The sequence below is a fragment of the Leptidea sinapis genome, chromosome 1 (assembly GCF_905404315.1).
Source record: "Leptidea sinapis chromosome 1, ilLepSina1.1, whole genome shotgun sequence".
Taxonomy (NCBI): Eukaryota; Metazoa; Arthropoda; class Insecta; order Lepidoptera; family Pieridae; genus Leptidea; species Leptidea sinapis.
Window position 1 is genome coordinate 5,428,792 of NC_066265.1, and position 23,402 is coordinate 5,452,193.

Below are 23,402 nucleotides of genomic sequence, written 5' to 3' on the forward strand. Positions count from 1 at the left end.
CAGCCTTGCAAAAGGGGGCTGTGGCTGTTGTGGAGTGTCTGTGTTATTTTTTTGTATTGTCTCTACTACTATAGAAGAATTATTGCAGGAATCGACTTTGGAAAGAATTTGTTTGTCAGTAATGTCTACACATTTGCAATCACTTTCCTTAATATATTTCTTATCACCACGGTGTTTTCGTCGTCTTTTATTACAGTGTCTGCATATTCTGGGTCGAGCTGACACTCTTTTACGGCCACTAGATGTCTGAGACACAGAACCATCTGTATCCATAGTGCTACCTTCGTCATTATTAGAAATTGTCACTACATGACCTATATCAGGGGCTGTCCCCCCAGGATCATCCGGGGGGTCCATCATATTATAGAAAAGTGAAGAAAAGAAGACTTACCAATAGGATGAAATTTACACAAATTAACACTTTAATAAAAACTAACTACTAAAATATATACAAACTACAACTTATCTGATCAAAATATCTAAATATTTACATGAAATTTAAAAATAAAATGAAAAATTATTAAAATTACGTGCGACCGATCTTAAGTTTCCCGCCCTTTTTCACAGACTCGCATCGTGGTTTCATAACACCACACAATTGCTTTTTTTATCTATATTATAGATTATCAACTGTTTACATTCTCTTTGGTGATTATAATTTGTATTCTCTTTGAGTTTCGCTAGGCTGGTAAAAAGTAAAAACTAAAAACAATCATGGCCTATAATAATAAGTAATAATATAGGCGGAGTATAATTATTAAATACCATCAAAGCATTAATCAAAATAGCAGTTACAGTATTTTTGAATATATGTGATTATAATAATTAATTTTATTGAACTGCGTAATACGGACTATAAACTTTATTACGAACACTAAAAAATTATTTAATTTCATTAACTATGTAATTTGTATAGTATCATTAAAGCTTTATTACACAATATAATAATATTTCAATATTATTTCAGCAGTAATTTTTCAGCTTAAAAAATGTGTGAAAATAGTGGTTTTGACGAATTACGTGTGAAATACAAAGTGAGAACATAACTTAATATCATCAATAATAAAATTGATTGTTTTTAATAATATTAAGGCGTTTTAGATTCCTTTTTTAATAAATAAATTAATTTTAGGATGTGCTTTCAAAAGCTTTCTCTATCAACAACATTGACCTTTTGGACTCATTTTCGAAAAAGGCAAATGAAAGCGATCGCAAAGCTGCTATGGATCAAGCCTTCAAAGATAAACTGTTGGACTTGTTAAAAGATGATCATTGTGTTTTAGAGAATTACATCAGTTTTTGCATAGAATCATGTAGGCGATCAATGGTCACTCCAACTATGCCTGTTGTACTTTTAGGGGATATATTTGATGCCTTAACTCTTAATAAATGTGAAATATTATTTGCCTATGTTGAAAATGGAGTCAATATTTGGCGAGAAGAATTATTTTTTATGGCATGTAAAAATAATCTGTTAAGAATGTGCAATGATCTTTTAAGAAGACTGTCTAGATCACAAAATACAGTCTTTTGTGGCAGAATTTTGTTATTTCTAGCTAAGTTCTTCCCCTTTTCCGAAAGATCTGGTCTTAATATTGTCTCTGAATTTAACTTAGAAAACATCACTGAATTTGGTGGAGACAATTCTAGTACATTAAAGGATGTGTTGGATGAAGAAATTGTTGTAGATAATGAAAAAAACAAGCTAACAATTGATTACAACTTATACTGTAGGTTTTGGAGCTTACAAGAGTTTTTTCGCAACCCAAATACATGCTACAACAAGCTACAGTGGAAAACTTTTGTAGCTGTAAGTACTTTTATATATTTTTTTAGTTACTCTATAATTTAACATTATGTACAGTAAAATCTTATATGTCCTTTTTAACACTAATATATTAACCACCTTATCGCAAATTAGCCTAAATGAATGGTAGTTTATCCTCCACACTGATCAGGTATACATTTGAACATGAGTTGCTTTCTGATTTTTTACATTGCTCACTTCCATATTAAATCAAATATTTTATAAGAGAATTTTATTTACTTTTTTTTTGTTAAGAATTTCATTCTTAATCATTTGGATTCTATTATTATATTTAGAGAAGTGTTATTGTACTTATAGAGAGGATATGACATCATTGAATCAACTAATAACATACCCAATTAATAAGCATGAAAACATTGGTGTAAATAGTTAGACTAACAACCAAATAAAGCCATGTTGTATTTTTAATAAGAGGCTGAGCTGAACTGCTACTTACAAATAGATTTCATTAATTAACATCTGATTTTCTAAACAATCTGATTTTCAAACAATGAGATCCTTGAAGACCATAGATTGTGGCGAATTTGATGTGTTCCATCATTTAAATAATAGTAGACATGTGCTTTTATTTAAATAAAATACTTTTTAAAGGATTAAAATGGGTGTTATGAAACTTTGGTAAAAAAATAAAATTTTAACTATTACACAAAAACCTAATGTAAAAATACAGTTTTTATATAAGTTAAACCTGTTATACATATTTTATTTAAAACAAATGTGACAGTTTAATAAAAGGAAGAGAAGAAAGGAATAGTAAATGTGTAAATATATTTTCACCATTTGGATGAACTTGCTATTAGTATAATTAGTTTGTTTGCTATAATTAGTTTTAGCCATCATATTACTTTTTCCTGTAAGTTTTATTGTAAACATAAAATAAATACAGTTACAGATTATTCTTAGTAATTAATATAATAATAATATAATATTGACACACCTTTACACCAATTATCTTGACCCAAACTAGGCATAGCCTGTACTATAGGTACAAGACAATGATATATTTAATACAAAATACTTACTTAAACATACATAAATACATATAAACATCCATGACTCGGAAACAAACATCCATATTCATCATATAAATGATTGCACCAGGATTTGAACCCGGGACCTCTAAGCTCACTAACCATTCGGCTATATTGGTTGTCTTTTAAGTTGGTTGAATTAAAATACTATATTAAAAAAACAACTCTTGTTTCAGCATTCGGGCAGTGTACTCTCAGCATTTTCTTCATACAAATTAGAGGCAGTTGAACTTCAAAAATCCAAACTTAATAGGCTAAAGGCTGTTAACACAGATGTAGAGATGCAAGAAAGTAAAGAGCAACATTATTTTGCTAAATTCCTAACCAATCAAAAGCTCTTAGAATTACAATTGTCAGACTCTAACTTCAGGAGATGTGTTCTCATACAATTTTTAATACTGTTTCAGTATTTAACTTCTACAGTTAAGTTCAAATTGTAAGTATATATTAATTTTTTTCATAATCTTAGTCTTACACAATTTTTTCTTAACATAAATACATGTGTATAAAGTGGACTATAACAAAACAATCTTTATTGTCTTACCTTATCACAAAATGGTTTATTTGAAAAAAAAATCGAATTAAAAAGTCATTCTATTTATTATAAGAGGTTTTCTGTCCATAGATATATAGTTAACAGATATGTTTGAAGTGTTTAAGCAAAAAGCAATCATATATCGTGAAGTTGTAGATGTGGCTAAGAAGAGGTGAGAGAAGGGATCCATGACGTAAACATTTTTTTATTTTTTTAAAGTGATAACCCTCACTTCTGGGATTAATTAAGCCACAAGAAAAAGACTTCAGATCAAGATTTATGAATGATAAGTCACTAGAATGGTAAGGTAGGCTCAGTAGAAATTTTGGGCTTTTGCAGAAACAAAATAAATAAAGTGTTTTTCTTGGGAACATGAATCTCTCGTAAGTGAATCCTGATACTGATCCATCTCAGTTTTCTCAGTCAATACACTCTTGACACAGCAGTCGTTACAGTCAAGAAGGGGGGCAGATGCAATGCGCCTCACAATTTCTCGCCGCCTGTTTCTTTTAGAAGATGTGAAGAATTCGAGTACACTCATGCTCCCCATACACTTATGCCGCCCAAAGCAGATCTGATCGGGCCATCGCCTAGGTGACCTTCCACGGGGTCTAATGCCTTCCACTTTACCTTGAACGATAAGGCGTTCCATGGACTAGCTGCCTACGTGTCCTAAGAAGGCGAGTATGCGGGATTGCACTGTGGAAGATAAACAATGTCTAGTTTTTAGTTCTCAGTATCGAAACGTTAGTACTATATTCGATCCATCATACACAACACATCCTTCTCCAGCGGCGTACAAAATATGAGTAAGATTAGCCTTCACATAAGTTAGTTTTTGTGGCTTTTATAATGTTTCTGTTCCTCTATATTTTGCTCATTTTGTCCACTACAGTTCTTTTTATAGACCACCAGCTACCATCTCAAAATACCGGAAGCTTTTTTGAAATCACATGATATGTGGGTGATGTATATCGAGCTGGGAACAAACTACTGCATCCCAGACAATTTAGACTGCTCTACATTGTAGGGGCTTAAGCAAGTCAGTTGGCCAGACTTGCACCTTATCGCTAAGCAATCTTGTTTATCGCAGAAATGATAAAAACTAAATGATGACAGGAAGATATTGTGTAGGAAATTAAACCTTTATATTTTTCAGAGAGTCCCAAGAGCTGAAGTCAGACCAATTAGACTGGTTGAAAGATACAACAAATATGATTTATAAATTACTAGTAGAAACTCCACCTAACGGAAAACAGTTTGCTGAATGTGTTAAAAGCATATTAAAAAGAGAGGAGTATTGGAACAATTGGAAGAATGATGGATGCCCAGGTTTCTTATTTTAATCAGAGATTTTAAAAAATATAGATTATGGTTAAGTTTTCAAAAGTGCTTCATTGAATCAGTGTTTTATTGGTTTTGATATGTGATATATCAAATATTTAATCAAGTAAAAAGTTTTGTCCTTGATCAATTTTGATAAACTTGTAAACATTATATGTGCTTTTTTTGCAGTGTATACAAGTGAGAACATTGTATAGGTACTGTGCAATGATATTCATATAGCCACCATGATAAAAAAAATCTAGATTTTTAAAGCACATTTCCTTTTAGTAACTAAGTAAAAATCATGTATATCGTCGCGCAGCGCCCGTGTTGTTATCTTAGTAGCAAATGTAGTTTTTTTTTATGAAAATAAGGGACGAGACAAGCAGGACGTTCAGCTGATGGTAATTGATTCGCCATGCCCATTACAATGCAGTGCCGCTCAAGATTATTGAAAAACCCAAAAATTCTGAGCAGCAATACAACTGCGCTTGTCACCTTGAGACATAAGATGTGAAGTCTTATTTACCTAGTAATTTCACTCGCTACGGCGCCCTTCAGATCGAAACACAGTAATGTTTAAATATTACTGCTTCACGACAGATATAGGTGCCTTTGTGGTACCCATAATCTAGCCGGCATCAGGTGCAACGGAGCCTCCTACGGGTATAAATGTATATTAAATTCATTTTTTTTTTCAAAATAGATATATCACTTATTGAAAGTCAAAACTCCACTAACATCTTTGCAGTATAACAAGTACATTAACAGCATAAAGTATATTCACAGGTACATGTTTTAAATATATATTCCTAGGTGTGTAAGTACTCTCCAACGAAAGAAACCTTAAGGATGGCATTTCTTCAGTTCATTGAGCTGGTAATCACCTGCCATCAGATTTTAAAATATTTGCAATTGACATATATTAAGTTTCTTCATATTATTTTAATACAGGGCTCAAAAGTATTGCAGCAATAAGTATACAACATATTTTTTGCACTCCTCTACCTTTATCTGTCAATTATACAGCCATAATCACTTATATATCTACATACTTTATTCATTCTTTGGCTATAATACTCTATGGCCTAAAATTGAACTGACTGTATCTGTTTACTGTACTTTAATGTCGTCAAAAAGCACATTTTTTTGGTGCCACAGACAACTAAATTAGGTTAAGTATGGTATGTATAATTTATGTTATGTATATAATACATGGTACGTACTAATTTTATTAATAAATAATATTTCCATGCTTAAATCATTAAACTAAACATTTTTATGTCAATGTTAAGAAAAAACTTGTTAATATAATTGGCCAAGATGCTGCAAGATATATTCTGTATTTTTTTTTATTTCCCGCGTTGGCTGTATATAAAACCACTCACCAGAGACTAGTACCTATGTCTGAAATACATTTCGCGCCCATTTAAGCGGCAAATCGAAAAGATGTTGTTACAATAAATCTCCTAGTAAGTAGTATAAAAATTATTGTATGCAACACGTTGTATAACTGGTTCAAAAAACGCTCGTGGCGCCATTCATTGCGAACCCACACCACTCACGTATTTTGACCCTTCTTGTACAACTGTTGCATAAAACGCTATTATAATATTTAATACTTATGTTTTTTTTTGTTTCCTATTAGAATTTCAAAAGCCAAAGCCGCCAGTACAAACAGATTCAATAGATGAAGTAAAAAGACCAAAGAAGCGGAGAAGACCTGTCGGAGATATTATAAAAGAATATGAATCTCAGAAAAAGCATTTTATGGGAAAGTATGTCTGTTTATATTAGCGAACAATATTTTCACTAATCTGCAATACCCTAAGTATAATATCTATCCCTATGATATATATTTGTCATCATATAAAGTCATAACTGTCTAAAATCAAATAAAAACTGTCTCTAGATATGAATCTTCGAATTAATGTAAATATTTATTTTAAATTAAAGTTTGATCACTTTTTTCTATAGCCTGAACATAAGATCAGTCGTCTAAAAAGTAAGTGACGATACTATAAAACTATAATTTATAAAAATTGGTAGGTTAGATTATGTTAGAACAGTTAAAACAACGCACGAGCCGAGCGTAGCGGGCCGCGGCAGCAGTCGGCGAGTGCCAGAAAATAAATTCTAGGCGTTTCCCTTTCTTTCCTTCCCATAAAAATGTCATACTTTAAGGTTAGGTTAGGTTAACAGTTTTTATATTGTTTGGTGATTCAATTTTAGTGACACTTTTATTATTTTGAAACCCAATATAATTATTTGATTATTGATAATATTTGCAAGTAATTCTTAATTAATATTTAGGTTAGCGTTTTAGTATTATTTGGGAATTCAATTAACGTGACTGTTCTACTATTTTAGGAACAAATATTATTTATTTATTAATTCACTGAAAATGCATTTATTAGGTAATTGATAAAATCATACCCTTTATATTATATGTCTCTCTTACTATCTGTTAGTCAACTACTTAGTCCTGAATTGATTTTCTGTTGCTGTTTCTAGTAATGAACTCACCAAGCTTTGGAATCATTTCCCTGACAACCTCGCAGCTTGTCGCACCAAAGAACGGGACTTCATGCCAACACTAGGTAAGATTCAACATGTAATTAAATTTTATAAGTTTATTTTAATTTAGTCCCTAGGCAACTTGAAGTCACACCCAGCGCCTATTTTGCGTAAAAATGACCTGGGGCATTTTGAGCATTATCCAAAGCCTTTTAATAGAACAAGTTTGTTCAGGACCATGTTGGCCTAGTGAGAATTGTTTAAATTCATACCACAATTGAAATTATTTATAGCCCAATAAAATAAAACACACCATATAATTATTTTTTTATCTACACCCATGCTTTAAATCCTCTATTAAAGATTCTGAAACAGTAAGCTTATTACCAACATTAAAACACCCAATGTCGTAATAACCATTACATCATCCAAACGAGTGTTGTAATGTTGTACTGAACTTCATAACAACACTCCTTGGTTTGTTTTTCGATCCCTTCATGCGCAAAGAGTATCAACAAACAGCCACATTCTTATTGCGTGGTATCTGTATGAATTTCAAAAAAAGAACATTTTCGTTTACGCGCGTTCCACACTACCAGATCGTGGCGCGCCGTAAAAAACCCCGCCATTTTTCTTGAAAAAATGAGCGATTGAAGTTTTGACAGCACACCGCCGGATATTTTAAACGCTGCAAAATAACATAATATTCAAGTGAATTTTAATACTTGCACAATACAAAATGTAAATTACTACTAAAAAACCCACAGTCGTGTTTTAATACCCCTTATTACACAACAGTTGCAAAAATAATTACAAGATACTTATTTGTTTATTAGAGTCGTACATGCTCTCGCGAGCGGGGAAAGACAGTGCGGGTGCGAGCGGGACAGACGCTGGGTGGGGGTGGCGAGCCCTGCGGTTGCTCGCCAGACGGTCGCCGCACTTCTTCGTGCACACTAATAACCCTATCGCGAGCCTCTCGGACTATCTTGATGATATGGTGAGCGAAGATAACCTTATAATTATTATTGTTTCAAATATCTCTGATGTGGACTCTGTTAATGTTGTAACTTCGGGCGATATTTTCAAGCATCAATTAAATTATATATTAAGTTGAACACTAGGTCAGTTAATTAATAATTGTATATCGAATGAAGAACGTATAATATTGTCGTAATATTTAGTGCTTCATTTAACTGCATAATTCTTTTTAGTAAACTATTGAGCCGTAAGTAACCCTACCCCACATTGTGATATGAAATTACACGGCAAATGAGACTTAACATCTTATGTCTCAAGGTTACGAGTGCAATAGTAGTGCCGCTCAGAATTTTTGGGTTTTTCAAGTATCCTGAGCGGTACTGCATTGTAATGGGTAGGGCGTATCAATTACCATCAGGTGTACGTCCTGCTCGTCTCGTCCCTTATTTTCTTTAAAAAATCATTAGTCATGCAGTATTTAGTACCAAAATTCTATAAAGCTTAGAATCCTTGTAATGTCTGAAATATAGATATGATGTTTGTCATATAATATTTATCTAATTACAGGTTAAGAGGATTTCAAGAGAGGCGACGACAAACGCAGCAGCTGCCAGTGTTTCTACAGACAATACAAACTCGATTAAAAATGTAAAACAGGTCTGTGATAGTCAATATCAAATATTTTTCTTCAAAATTGGATTTAAAATCACATACTGAACCTCAAAAACTACCACCTATTCGAGTCGAATAGTATGCTTAAGTATATCTGACATGGACAAGAAACTGAGCGGGGGTTATTGTTTAGTAACATTTATTAAATAGCCTGAGGGTGATCGCTCCATTCCCAACCTGTGGTATCATTATTTTCTTTTGAATCTCGCAACACATTATTTTGTTAATTTTCAAGTGTTGTTAAGTTTAGAATACCACAGTAACAAACTGAAAACACTTTAGTTTTTTAATTTTTTTTTTCAAGAAGTACTACTTAAAAGCTCGCACCCATCCATCGATTCATGCATAAAGGACGACCCAACGATTGTCACAAACTGGTGCTGGCCACGCCTTAAGTAGTGCTTTTCACGTTCGGTGAATTTGTTGGGCCGGGCGCTCGGCCAATGTGAAAAGGGACCAATGGCGTAGCGAGGTACGGGCCGGGAGACAGCTACATCGTAATTGGCAGTGCTCTAGCCGAGAAGATCGCCCGTATCGTGAATTGTCAATTTGAAAGAGAAAGAAAAAAAGGAAAAACATTTATTTCAACACGCAATTCAAAAATATAAAAACGTGTGGTGTTTAAAAAAGGAGCCACTCAGCATGTGTTTCAACACAAGTGTGTTGTAACGCTGATGTTCTGTGACCCCCGAGTGACACATGAACCTCAAGGGCGACACCTCGCCCGAATTAAATTATTACAATACTAACTAAATTTAAAAACATTTAACAGTAGTCTAAGTTAAGTAAAAATAAACTTAAAAACAAGAAGAAACATATAAAAAGTAATTATAATTAAAACAAAATAATAACTTATAATTACAAATAATAAAACAAAACAAAAAGCTCCTAGTCTCTTTGAGATTGTACGTTCGAAATTGTGCGAGATGTTTTTAATAGATATTGTAAAAAATCGCGCAGATTACCCTTTAAGTAATAAAACTGTTTCTTGTTCTATTTTGTTTAAAAATGTTTACCTCACCTCCACTTTAACTAGTATGAGATACTCACACGTTAAAAAAATACGACTAAAACAATATAGTCTAGGATTTCCGTTATCTGTCCTCCTCTATATAGAATCCTCACTACGCCCATGAAAGGGACTGTAATCTTATGTGCTTGTGCTTCAGACATACATGTGTGTATATTGTGCGCTGACTCCTCTGTTTGTGTGTTAACAGGAGGCCCAAGAAGAGGAGATAACAGAGGAGCAGATGGAAGCAGACCTCATAAAGGAGGGCGACGCGAATGACATTGAACAGGTTTGTGATTATTTGTAAATCAAATGTGTGGAAAATATTCTATGATTTCTATGTCACCTGATAGCGTACCGTAACCTTCGCAGACATCAACAAACTAATGCCGAAAGGCGCTTTCCGTTTGTGAATGATGTTGTGATGCGTGGAACTCCGAAGCTTTGATCAGAGGACATTTTTGTTACGGTTACCGTTATCCTTATTGGGTCTTTTGTCTATTCCACAGAAACTAATCCAGCACAAATGCTTCTATGAACTAACTAATTTCATAGCTAATGAGTCGATTGCTTCGTTGCCTTCGACGCCTCAGTCTTCAGGCTCCCATTATCCTTTTAGACTCCCTCAGAAGTTTGAGTGCCAGTATAATATATGTTCCTTATCGGTATTGGAGCTATAGATGTTTAATGCTATAGTGCCTTTAAGACAGCTATTAGCTGTGGGACAGATAATAGATGTTCTTATTTTTTACTATTACTTTTCTAGTTATTAGACATAACCGAAACCGGCAAGCACGTATGAAAATAGTAATGAATGTAGAGGAAGCGTGTGAGGTTTGTAAGTATAGAAGCTAGTGGCGTTCTGTTGTCTCTGCCTACTGCCTACGCCGACGGAAAAAAAGGCGTGAGTGTGTGTGTGTTACTAGACATAAATCAGAAAGAACTTGAGAGTTGAATAAAGCATACAAGATTTTATGAGGATACGTCACTCGAACGGTTAGCTCAGTTGGTTAGATGGTGGTGGCATGTAACGCCAGCGGGCGTGGGTTCGAGTACCGCATCGTTCATTAAATTTTGTTTGTCAAATTTTATTTGTATATTAACCCTAGAAGTGAGGGTTATCACTTAAAAAAATCTAATAATCAGAAATAAAAATAGGTAAGTATTTAGTTATAATGTCTAGTTCTATCAACGTATTTAACGTTACAGGTGCCAGACTCAACGCAGACCAATGAAGATGATGATAAAACTACGCGAACTCGTCTGACCATGATAACTCCGTCGCAGCTCGACGCTCTGTCCGCAAAACTGACCGACTGGAAGAAACTCGCCACCAAACTGGGATACAAACCCGACGAAATACTGCACTTCGAAACCGAAAACGCTACCGAACCTTCTAGAGCTAAAATAATGTTGAAACTGTGGTTTGATGACGACGAGGACGCATCCGTTGAGAATCTACTGTACATTATGGAGGGACTGGAGATGCTTGAGGCCTGTGAGGTCTTGAAGAATGCGAAATGATGAAGCGGTACAGCAGAAGAGCTCCCGGTCTACAATTAAGTAAAATTGCTCATAGTTATAGTTCCCTAGTATCTTAAATAAAATTTGACAATTTTGATTGTTTTGTTTTTATATTAGCGATACATTAGAAATGTAGTGTCTTGCCAAGGCTTAAATTAGTGCTATGATGTTGGTACACCAACAATAGAGTACTTATTTGAATATTTTTGAGAAACCATGTTGCACTGATGTGCATCGTATTTAAAAAATTTAACATATGATAGATTTTTTTCAAAGTTGAAAGTATTCTTATCATAAATCTTTAAAATGGTAATAAATTAAATTAACCAATGGAGATATTGTTGTACCGTACCTATTAGTTAGGTAAATAAGGTTAATTTAAAATATCATTAAATTATTGTTATAGAATTAGAAAGAAACGATTATTTTTAAACTTATACGTTAAAATTTGTTTAATTCTTGTCCATTGGTTGTGTTTCAGTAGACATGAGTTATGATACAAATGTTGTAGTTCACTAGCTAACGTCAGGGTGTCGAATTTGCGTGACGGTGATTGCACGCATCGTAAAAATTCACTCTGATATTTATTCCCTAACGTGCCATAAGAAATTATAACTACAATAAAACATATTATAAAATTTTACTGTTTTGTTAAACACTTCGCCAAAAAGTGTAAACTATATAATATGCTTTTGGGATATCAACAGAGTTATCCATATTTTTGATTCAGTCAAATACTTGACTGGAGAAGAATACGTGTACGATTTAAATAGGTCCAGAAATCGGTGGAGTATCGCTCTCGTCCCTGGTTTGGTGCGTCCCAGTAAAAGCTTCGAAGCACTGGACCTCATGCAATGCAGAGCTGCATGAATCGTCGACCATCCAGTACTCTGTGAAGTGTAAACGCCAAGCGATTGTTGGCGTTTCGTACGGACGTTGTTTCATTGTTCGTCATCTATCCTGCCGGCTGAATTAATACATCGCACCAAACGCCAAACACTCGAAAACAATCTTTTATGTTATTAGGAAACTTCTACGTACGATCGACAAAATTTATTCATGAACTACTTTGCAGATAATTCTTTGAAAATCATAAAAATAGGTTTATATTGTATGGATATTGGTGGCTTGTCAGTAACTAATAAAATGATAATAGGAAATGTATGTTCAAACGAATTTCGACCAAATTGTTTATTACGGCTGTAGAAAATTACATTAAGGTGGGTGTCTTCCCGGTAGATATGATGTGACATGGTAAAATAACGTTTTACACACAAGAGGAACTACCATCAACTTTTAATAAGCTATGCGATTCCGATGCAGTTCGATTTAGGTACCTAAACTGAATCGCTAAAATCCGTACCATGAAGTGCCTTTTACTTAATGGTGTTTGGATCCCTTAAGAAGAATGAACGAAATAAATTTGTCTGTGGTGAGAAAGAGATGACGCTCTACAGTCGTTGCATAAGTTTGTCCCTCTTACTCGAACCATACGCGTTGCGTTTAGATACCTAAAATGATATGATTTTAGCGGTTTTTTTGCGTAGAAAGTACTAAAAAAACATTTTAAAATTGCGCTTTATAGCGTCAAATTATAAACCATTAAACCTTTTTTTGTACTTATTAAATAATATTAATATAAATAATTATAGTTCTTTGAATTACAAATTAAATGTTTGCTTAGGTGTATTCGTAAAAATAACGAGTTATGAACGCACCTCCATTGATGTTTGATTTGACAGGACCACAGAGTACATTTTATTTAAATTCGTTCTTGCGAACAGGCTATAGTCCGAGCCCTTACTGCCTCGTCTTTAGTATTTTCATTTTTGGTATTTATTTTCAGTATTTTGTTTAACAAAAAAGTCCGATGAAGTATTCTCACCTCATCTTTCATCAATAAAATTTTCCTTTTCTGTATGTTTTCACTATTTTTAAAAGATATTAAATTCAAATTCAAATATTTTTATTAAAAATAGGATTTAAAATCACTTATTGAACGTCAAAAACTACCACCCATTCAAAAGAGACTGCCTCAGACCTGAGAAGAATGGGCGCAAGAAACTCGGCGGACTTTTTTTATATATAAAATATGGATTACAATGTGATATCGTACAATAAACATTTATAATTAAAGAGCCTGAGGGTGTTCGCTCTATTCCCAGTCCGTGGTGTCATTAAGAAAATCGCTTATTCTATAATAACCCTTCCCACACAAACGTTTTTTAACAATTCTTTTAAATTTCGTAACACATTTGTTTTGTACATTTTCTGGGACAACTTTTCTTAATTTAACAACTTAATCTTAACAACACTATTCACTTTCCTCTGAGGAAGTAGGAACTTTTTCGAATCGCTCACTTTGACACATAATCTATCCAGTTTAGCTTGAAATTTACCTCATGGTACGAATGAATGAACGAACTAAATCAATTTGCGATTCAGTTGATATCATTTTTGACATTCTATTGACATCATTGCGTTTTTATCAGTTGATTTGACGTCAACCTAAATTAGATAGCTCTAATCACGTCGTGGTACGAAATAGGAAAGCAGTTCATTTTAGGTTGTGAATTGAATCGTAAGAAGAGTTCATGGTAGGCCCGAAGGTCGGCAATCATGATCGTGTATTTGAAGAGAAAACTTTATTGTACTCAGCACATATCTTGAGGATTTGAATGAGACTGAGCCGTCACGCTCGGGTTTGTAACGCTCGTACTGTCAAAGTCGGACTAGAGCTAGAGAAGCTGGAGTAGAGTATTAGTTAGCGCGTTTAGTCAATAACATTTACTAGAGTACTTAATTAACCAAAGAGCAAACCAAATAAACTTCATTGAATTTCGTATAACTGCCTACTTTACTTCGCCTTAATCAATTTTCCACTTTTATCGTGTAGTCTTAAGCACACATTGAATTTTTTTTCATTTACTTGTTTTACTCCATGGCTCGTGTCGTTCCTTTGGTGTTAAAAGAGAGTGGGGAGCGGTGATCAATTACTGTCAAGTAGTCCACATTCTTTTCCATTAAAAAACTTGATGGTTAAACGATTGTGTGTTTGTTTTCCTAGCAAGGCCTAAAGTTTCAGAATTAACAACAGCTGAAATATTACTGAGGTAATATAAAATATGAAAAAGAAATCATTTATTCAATAACGTCAAAATGATACTTGTGAATGTCGTAAGATTTTACCATCATTTTGAAAAAGTTGAGCGTTAATGAGAAGACTTCTTCTCATTAAGTAAGTAAGAAACTCATTGCCCCTCTTTTTAATCGATATTTACAGTCTGAGCATTTTACATAATATTTTATTGGTACAGTGTATGTAGTGATGCACTAAAATTACTCGAATGTTTAACTTATTTGTGTAAGTAAAAAAAGAAAAAGAATTGATTAATCTTAAAAAAAATCGGTGCAGTAGATGTACCTATCTATTCGCACACACTGTAAATAGGTAAAGATATTATGCAAGCAATTATCTATTTAAATTAATTACATAAAACGGTATATTATAAATTTAAAAATAAAAGATAAAATTCCCCGACGACAGGACCGACGAGGTATCACAAGCAGCGCCCTTTCACGAGCATGACTCATGAACCAGCCATCGCTTCCCTCGCACATATTTAGGGAAGATAAAGACCCGACCCACGACGCCGCCACGAGCAGTGCCGAGTGCAGCGAGCATGACAAGTTCTGTCAAAGTGAGTTGCCAGTGATGACTTACAGTACGCAGACATGGTCGCTAACTATGGGCCTTATGTGACAGCTCATGGTCGCTCAGAGGGCTATGCTCGGAGTTTCCCTGCGAGATCGAATCGGAAATGAGGAGATCCGTAGGAGAACTGTCACCGTTATAATGATTGCGAAACTGAAGTGGCAGTGGGCAGGGCACATAGTTTGACAGAAAGATGGCCGTTGGGGCAATAAAGTCCTAATATGGCGAACAAGTACCTGAAGACGCAATGTTGGTAGGCCCCCACAAGATGGACCGATGATCTACCAGTGAGAGGCTCCTTTGCACCGGATGCCGGCTAGATTATGGGTACCACAACGGCGCCTATTTCTGCCGTGAAGCAGTAATGTGTAAGCATTACTGTGTTTCGGTCTGAAGGGCGCCGTAGCTAGTGAAACTACTGGGCAAATGAGATTTAACATCTCATGTCTCAAGGTGACGAGCGCAGTTGTAGTGTCGCTCAGAATTACTGGGTTTTTCATCAATCCTGAGTGGCACTGCATTGTAATGGGCAGAGCGTATCAATTACGGTCTGCTGAACGTCCTGCTCGTCTCGTCCCTTATTTTCATAAAAAAAAATCTATCTGGTCAAGATCGCTGGAATACGTTTGATGAGGGCAGCACAGGGCCGATCGTCGTGGAGATCTTTGGGGGAGGCCGTTATCCAGCCTTGGACGTCTTACGGCGGATATGATGATGAATTCTTAATAACATTTGGAACACAAAAGTTAATGTATAAATGAAATGTTAATGTCAACTATCTAGTGTCACTAGAGCTACCGATAAGTATTACGAGTACAATTCCTGATCTTTATATTTTTTATTCGCCTGTTGGAGGATCCTTATTAGGCTATCGAGAAAAAGAGGACAATCGCTGTTCCACCAATAATTTTTTGGGGTTTTTAAGAATTCTGAGCGGCAATGAGCAGGGCGTATTATTTACTGTCAGATAAAGGTGTTGTTCATCATCTCTTTGAGCATTATTGCCGTAAAAAGAACAACAGATTGTCGAACATTGCAGTATTAAATGTCTGGATGTGTTGGTTCTGATGATCCTGTGTTGGTTAAAATTATATTATCTATGGTTGCTAAGAATGTGTAATTAATACCTAAGCTCTAAGGAGGTAAAGGACCAACATTAACAATTGTAGGCGGCAGCATACCATCACAACATGACAGAAAAATTGTTGTTTTTATATGGGAAGTGGGAACCTATGATATCAGAAGGGCTAACAGTTGATCTGATTAATATCCGTGTTTATGGTGAACATTTAGGACGAATGTAAAATTCAATATACGCCACCACAAAATCAAAGCATAACCTCATGAATTTCCGTCGGAAACTCATTTGGTTCGGATTTATAAAACCATTAAACAATGTCGGCCGATCCGAAATTATAACTTGCACGCATTTCCTCATCGCCACTGACTCACACTGTGCCCGAAACAGAACTTATTACGTACAAATTTTAACACTAAACATTGCTGTAGACGATTATCACCATTTATTCCATTACATAGAGCTTAAATCAGTTTGGAAAGTAACAACGCAAGAGAACATAACAACCAATGTAATGCGGTCCTTCTAACCTCCCCAATATAAGAAAGCTCCGATGTATATTGCATGGAAGTTCGGCGGGATGCAGGTCAACAGTTATTGGTCGTATGTCATCACCAATGCGGTGTTTACAGAATCGCGGAATAGCGGCGGACGGCTGCACCGAATTTAGTCTGTTACGAATCCGTCAATGTGTAGACGAGGCTTAGTGCTGCGCCAATGTGCTCGATCCTAAAATATTTATATTTTTATGATTCGATACCCGACTAGATATTTTTATATTAAAATATAACGTAACAGGCGTGCCGTGCGTGCGCAGGAGCTGCGTTATAAATCTTGTGGAGTGTACATTTATCGTTGTAAGTATTAATTTGTGTTACCTACATAAATAAAACCTACACTTTTGTAAGTATTACTTAAAGTTTAACTACTTAAGTATACTAGTAAGATTTCATCAAAATAGCGATACTAGGATAACATAATTATCAAGAAGGTATGAAAAAAAATGCCTTATATTATATATAGGTACGAAGGTCATATTTTAATATTATTATGTTATTGTATTTTATTGTGGAAGTGAGTTAATGAAATTAATTTTTCTCCAAAACAGTGTTTTTACCCAAAAGCTAAACGGTCTATCAATAAAGATTTGGACTGTAAATTATTATTATTAGTATAACTTACGATCAGCCTGGACGATCTTGATGAAAATTGCTATTTTGTAAGATCATATTATGATAGCATAAAGGAAACCTAATGATATAAAATATAAGATTTCGCCAGCAACTTCCGCGTAGTCCGCATTAAATTCGTACATCTTAGATTTCATGATATATTAAGCATTTATTTATAAAATTTTGTAACCAAACTGTGTCTAAAAGCTTAGTCGAGAATGGTACTACTACTACTTTCAAAATGAAATAAATTCAAACAACTTCAGAAAATTAGAACCATTTATCTACCAACTAAAGTGATTTATTTATATTTAACAACCAGTCGTAGATAGGTATTCAGATTCAGCACAGTTTAAGGTACATATCCAAAGTTATGTTCGGCGTTCGATAAAAAGTGAAATTCGTGCATTGTGGTTTTTATTAAATCATTTTTTTTACAAAGTCGCATATTAGCATAAAACGATTAGAAAAGCATTTTTCTAAATGTCTTTCTAAAAAAACTCTCAATCAGGATGCATGTGTAGGAGGCACACCTAAAAATTCATGGAGGTATGTACTGTACCGACAGGTGTCTACAAATCTTGAGACTGTTCTGTTTGAGTCTATAGCGAACAGAGTTGCTTATCTGTGTGGATGTAGATACACTAGCCGTCGTAGCCTTTATTAAGAAGAGGCAAGGTTTCCCAAGTTGAAAGATTTGCAAAGAGTCACTCTACGTAGATTCCCCAGCCAACGTCAGATTTCAACGTGCATCCATTGGTTCATTTAAGGCTCTTTTTTTTCGTAATTCGGTTGTTCAACCAGCTATTGAGATCGATTGAGAGATTCCTCTCGTGAGGAAAATTCAAGTTGCTAAAGAAGTCGAATGTCGGCAACATGGCGTCACTCACCATGTCTTGTACAGGACTTCTCAATAAGGACTGCTCAAATAGCGGCAGTGAGTCAGTTCGCCCGCGTTTGGCTCATATCTTTCAACTTTGGAAATAAATAGAAATCACTTAGGTCGGGAGATTATGGAGGATGCTCTAGAAGCAGAATTGCAACTCTTGCAACGGCGATCCTGTAAGTCGGGGCATTATCTTGATGAAACAAAACAATTTTTGCTAGTTTGCCTCATCATTTCTCACGAATTTTGCTACGCAGTTTTTTGAAGTGAAACTTCTTTGCGCGCATGAGTGTAAAATTTGATGGATGGAACGCAATATTAGTGTCACAAAAATGTGGTACGTTTTTGTCCAAGAAGAGGAGTGAGCGATTGAGAGAGAGTGAGAAACGAGAAAGAGGGCAAACGTTGCATGAAGCACATATCCATGGAGCGAGAGTAGGGAGAGAGGGAGATGGAGAAAAATACACGCTATTGGTTGATGTATTCGTTAAGTAGTTATATTAATAATAATCTTAAACACTGTATACATCCTAATGGATGTATACAGTGTTTAAACAGTGAGTTAAATATAAAAATAAACATTTTACGAAAATTTTGTAAAATAATAAGAATAATAAATACTAATAGTATACTAAGCAGTTGTTCAGAGTACGTAATATATTTGTAATATTTTTGTTAATTTACAATTTTTTATGTTAATTCGTTTGATGGTTAGAAAATTTTAATACTTATGTACAAGGAACATGTGGCATTTTAATTTGCCACTCACCATTTGATAATTTAATATACTAGTTAATATAAAATATTAATATCTCATAAATTCGCTTTTCTAAAGATTAATTTATAAATAAAAATTGGTAATCATGACCGACCCTTAACTATTCCAGAAAAGAGAGGCCATATTTTCAGATAAACGACTTGCCTTAAATTTTTTAGGAGTTGAAGATGATGGTCTGTTTTAGGTCATATACTTACTGTACTTTTGTTTCTGGATCATACGGGTGAAACCAGTATCCATAGTTATAAATCGAGCCAACAAATGTTCTGATCTTGTTGTAACAGTTCCAAAGAAAATGGAGAATTGTTCCGTCTCATTTGTTTTTGTGCTTAAGAATTCGCGGAACCCAGCGCGTTAACTTAATTCATCCATTGCGTTTCGTTCAGATTTTATATAGATACTACTTAAACAGATTTCCTACTAATATTTACTTTATGGATCGCAATTTATAAGTTTGCAACATTATCATACAATTACTCTCCATTCTTTTAAAACAATATACTTATAGACATCTTGCATCCTATACTCGATTGTACATAGGTATCTATTTCATAGCAACAGACGAAATTAGATTTTATATGTTTGAACATAGACATGCAACAGTTAGTTTTATGAGTAGTTTAATTGACGGCAGAAAGATTACATCTACGAATTCTATAGATTCAGTCGTCTTATGATTATAGCATTTTAATGTTACAATCGTAATTCTGGTAATTATTGTTTACATTCCATTATGAAGGAATGGCTATTCCAAAATAAAGTGATGCCTACACTAGAATGTCTTTTCTACAGTTCATCCATATTTAAAACGATGGAGGTAACTGGGTATCTAGTATTTGATTTTTGCTTTTTATACAGGTGTGTTTGCCACTCGGTAAAGGCATCCTACAACCTCTTTCATTACAGATTTTCTTTAGACAACACTCCTGCCACTTGTTTCATGTTTTCATATCGTGCTCCTTGATCGGTAAACGTTACTGTGGCAGACATGTGTTAGACCACAGAACCGCAAAGACCGGTTTAACCTTTTTTACTCTTTCAGATATCTTCGTGCTTCATTTTAATGAGTACTTGGTATACTGTTAATAGATTTGTTACGATAACCTTTCATAATTTGCTTCGAGTATTTATCTACTCTATAATTACCTATGTACATATTTGATAAAATATACGAATTGTTTATAATAACAGACCGCATAATTTTTTTATACAAACTTACTTACGTACTTTAAATGAATACATGTAATCATATGCATAGTTTTCACATCTAAAGTTACAGCAGCTATATTTCTACCATATTCAAAAAAACTCGAGTCAAACTCTGCAAAGTATCAATACTTTCATTACTTTCTAAGTCTTCTGTGGATGATCAATACTATTACTAATATTTTAGCCACTCTTAAGTGAGACATTTTATTGCTACAGAATTTTGTAGATTGTCACACATTTATTAACGAGTTTTGTTGCGGTAAAAGAGTCAATTATTATCAGTAGGAAAATAGGCGTCATTAGTAAAAAAGCCAAAGGCCTAAATAACACCCGTACCTAAAACCTACTACAATATTTCAGAGTATACGGTCAGGAACATATATAAATTAAGGATGATATTAATGATACATACAACTTTAAACTTATGAAGTTATTCTAATTTATTATCAGAAAACCATTATTTCAAGGTTTCGTAAATAATACAACTTGGGTTATGTGTTCGAATGCCTTACTAAAGTCTGTGAAGCTACTACGGGTTTAGTAGTCGGGTAAGTAGGTAGTCGTTGGCAATTCACTATATTCACATTTAAATTATTGAAATAAAGAGTTAAACTATTATTTATTATTCAGCTTAATAGCTGAAAGGGTACCTATAATATTGTTAGGATCGCTATCGAAGAATTAGCGAGTAGGTACATAACAACATAAAGTATTGTAGCATCACGATTTGTGCTAAAAAATTCAGTGCAATGTGTTACGTGGCTTTTTAAATATTAAAACTAACATATCACATTCACAATGCCGATTGTCGTGCGCAATTAACATTGCTTAATGCGTTCCGATTCTTAGCTAGCTTCTGACTTGTAACTTCGCGTAAATAATCTGAAATAAATAAGATTTTTCCACATTTCAATCTTCTTTCGATCACAGCAAATAAGGTTTAGTAGTTTGACAATCTTAAGCTGCAAGCAGCAATTTGAATTGAAGATTAATATTCTATAGCCTAAAATTTTACTGTATCATGTTATACCAAGGACAATTTTTATAGAGCTATCTAGTCGATAATGTTGCACATAGGCTATTCATATGTGTAGTTCAAATTCAAATTTGTAAGTCATCCTATACTAAGTTGTTGTAGCGGTTGTTCAGCATAAGTTATAATAAATATTTGTTATATTTTTGTTAATTTACAATTTTTTATGTTAATTCGTTTGAAGGTTAAGAAATTGTTATATCTACAAATAACATGTGGCATTTTAATTTGCCACTCTTCATTTGAGAATTTAATATACCTCGGTATTATATTTCAGAAAATATACAATTAAAATATTTCATAAATTCTCTTTTCTAAATTAATATTAGCAATTTTTTTGACATAAGGTGTTACAAATTAATAATATATTGAACAGTCAAGTAATGCATTCAATAATTGGGTAGATATAGGTATCTTTTACTCTGAATTTCAATATCGATTTTCAATAGAAGAGAGTCGTTCATTAATTGCAGTTACGGATTCACTGGAAGAATTTTCAGGTTGAGTTTCACATGTTGATACTTACTGTTTAAAGTTTAAATTTTACTGAAACCAACCCACAACAGTGTTAACGGCCGCTGATATAGTTACAGTTACAGATTATTTATTTATATAATAAAATCCATATAAATTTAAAGAGCGCATAACTCTGTCTCGCATGAAAGACAAATAGCCAGTAGGAAGAACATAAAAGCGTCACTCGGCTTCATAATAATTATTCCTCAATGTGACATAATTAGCACTCAAGAAATCCGAGCAGAAAATCAAAATACTTTTCGTAATTGCTAAAATCGTATATCAGTTATCCAGAAGCTATCCTTATGATCAATCCAGCGTATGTAAAAACAAACGCACTTCAGTAGGAAATATGTAGGTATATAATTTCTTAATCCATACAAACATTAATTGTCGATGAGGTTTGCTGACTGAATTTCATCAGCCCATTTTTCAGACTGTTTTCTTGATGTATATTTTCGTAAACTGGAGCGCCGGCCACTTTTATAAACATAAAATTCTTCTCTCATTGGTTAATACTGATCTACTGTAAATTGCGATACATCCGTTTTATATAACATTTAAATACCTTTCGTTTGGCTACCTACTAAATCCACATTGAAACTTTAGTGTAATAAATCGAACCCGTAAACAGAACAGCGAAAATTTTATTTCTTATGTGGGATTATATTAAAATTTACTGAGATACTTTTTATATTTTTAGTTCATTATACAAACTAGTAAACATCGAACAGTTATAAGTGAACTAAATTATTCTGTTTTGTTTTCTACAATCAATAGTTATTACAATTTACGATAATAGATATATAACTAGAAACAAATTTTAGAATTAGGGACCCATGTCTGAAACATCGTTCCCTGTAATATTCTTAGCCTTTGCCTGTAATACATTTATTTGAAAAAAATTGTGACAAAAAAACTTTTTATGCCTCACTGATTACACAATTTATGAAATTTTTATCTGGATGTCTCCCTGTATGTCCTATCATAACTCAAGTACACCTTGCACGAATCTTGATGAAAATTGGTGTGTAGTTAAAGCATAACATTTATTAACAGACACAGGACAGGAACTTTGGAAGCGGTAGCTCTTGTCATTCGCCAAGGCTGTTCAAGGAAATTTCGGCACTGTCCACGTACGATGACTCACTGGCCCACGACGCGAAACAGAAAACTTAGCTCCTAGACTCTCATTTCGCGTCCAATTTCGACTCTAGGTGACCACGGTGCTACTACCGCTTATTGGATAGCTCGTTTACTAGCTTTTACGCTGATCAGAGTATCGCGGTTGTTATTAAATATTGACGATGCATGCTCAGACTGAAAACTCATAGATGTTGGTAACCCGTAAGTCTCCATCCTACTTGCATTTGACAGACAGCACGGGGTTTGCGTCTTACACCGGCTGTGCTGAATATCTTTCGAATTGCGGTGAGGAGAACTGAAACTAGCTTTTGTCTGAAATCACAAACAAAGTTTTGGAATAGCGCTGCAAAATTTAGTCAACTTCAACTATAGAAGATAGAGGTTTTTGCGCTCAATGCTAACAAGTCCCCATTGTCGTATCCCCTCGATTCGAAATCATTCTG

General features: G+C 34.1%; 1 protein-coding gene across 2 annotated transcripts; it reads left to right on the forward strand.

Moving 5' to 3' along the window:
- Positions 1 to 674: 674 nt before the first annotated feature.
- On the forward strand, positions 675 to 11,523 carry LOC126968690 (THO complex subunit 1). Of its 2 annotated transcripts, XM_050813747.1 has the most exons (10): positions 675 to 1,034; positions 1,133 to 1,810; positions 3,036 to 3,295; positions 4,554 to 4,726; positions 6,369 to 6,498; positions 7,235 to 7,320; positions 8,074 to 8,237; positions 8,786 to 8,875; positions 10,111 to 10,191; positions 11,112 to 11,523. In XM_050813747.1, exons 1-10 carry the CDS (start codon positions 990 to 992, stop codon positions 11,424 to 11,426), a joined length of 2,022 nt encoding a protein of 673 aa, XP_050669704.1. In that variant the 5' UTR covers positions 675 to 989; the 3' UTR covers positions 11,427 to 11,523. The 2 variants fall into 2 exon arrangements, with proteins under 2 accessions (XP_050669704.1, XP_050669713.1); XM_050813756.1 differs by lacking the exons at positions 675 to 1,034; positions 1,133 to 1,810; positions 3,036 to 3,295 and adding an exon at positions 3,678 to 4,074.
- Positions 11,524 to 23,402: the final 11,879 nt, after the last annotated feature.

Excerpts from the sequence above, each read along its gene's own strand:
- LOC126968690 (XM_050813747.1), top strand. The coding sequence starts at position 990 with ATGTGTGAAAATAGTGGTTTTGACGAATTACGTGTGAAATACAAA. Across the intron at positions 4,727-6,368 it reads GAAGAATGATGGATGCCCAG|AATTTCAAAAGCCAAAGCCG; the intron begins GTTTCTTATTTT and ends GTTTCCTATTAG. Across the intron at positions 10,192-11,111 it reads ACGCGAATGACATTGAACAG|GTGCCAGACTCAACGCAGAC; the intron begins GTTTGTGATTAT and ends TTAACGTTACAG.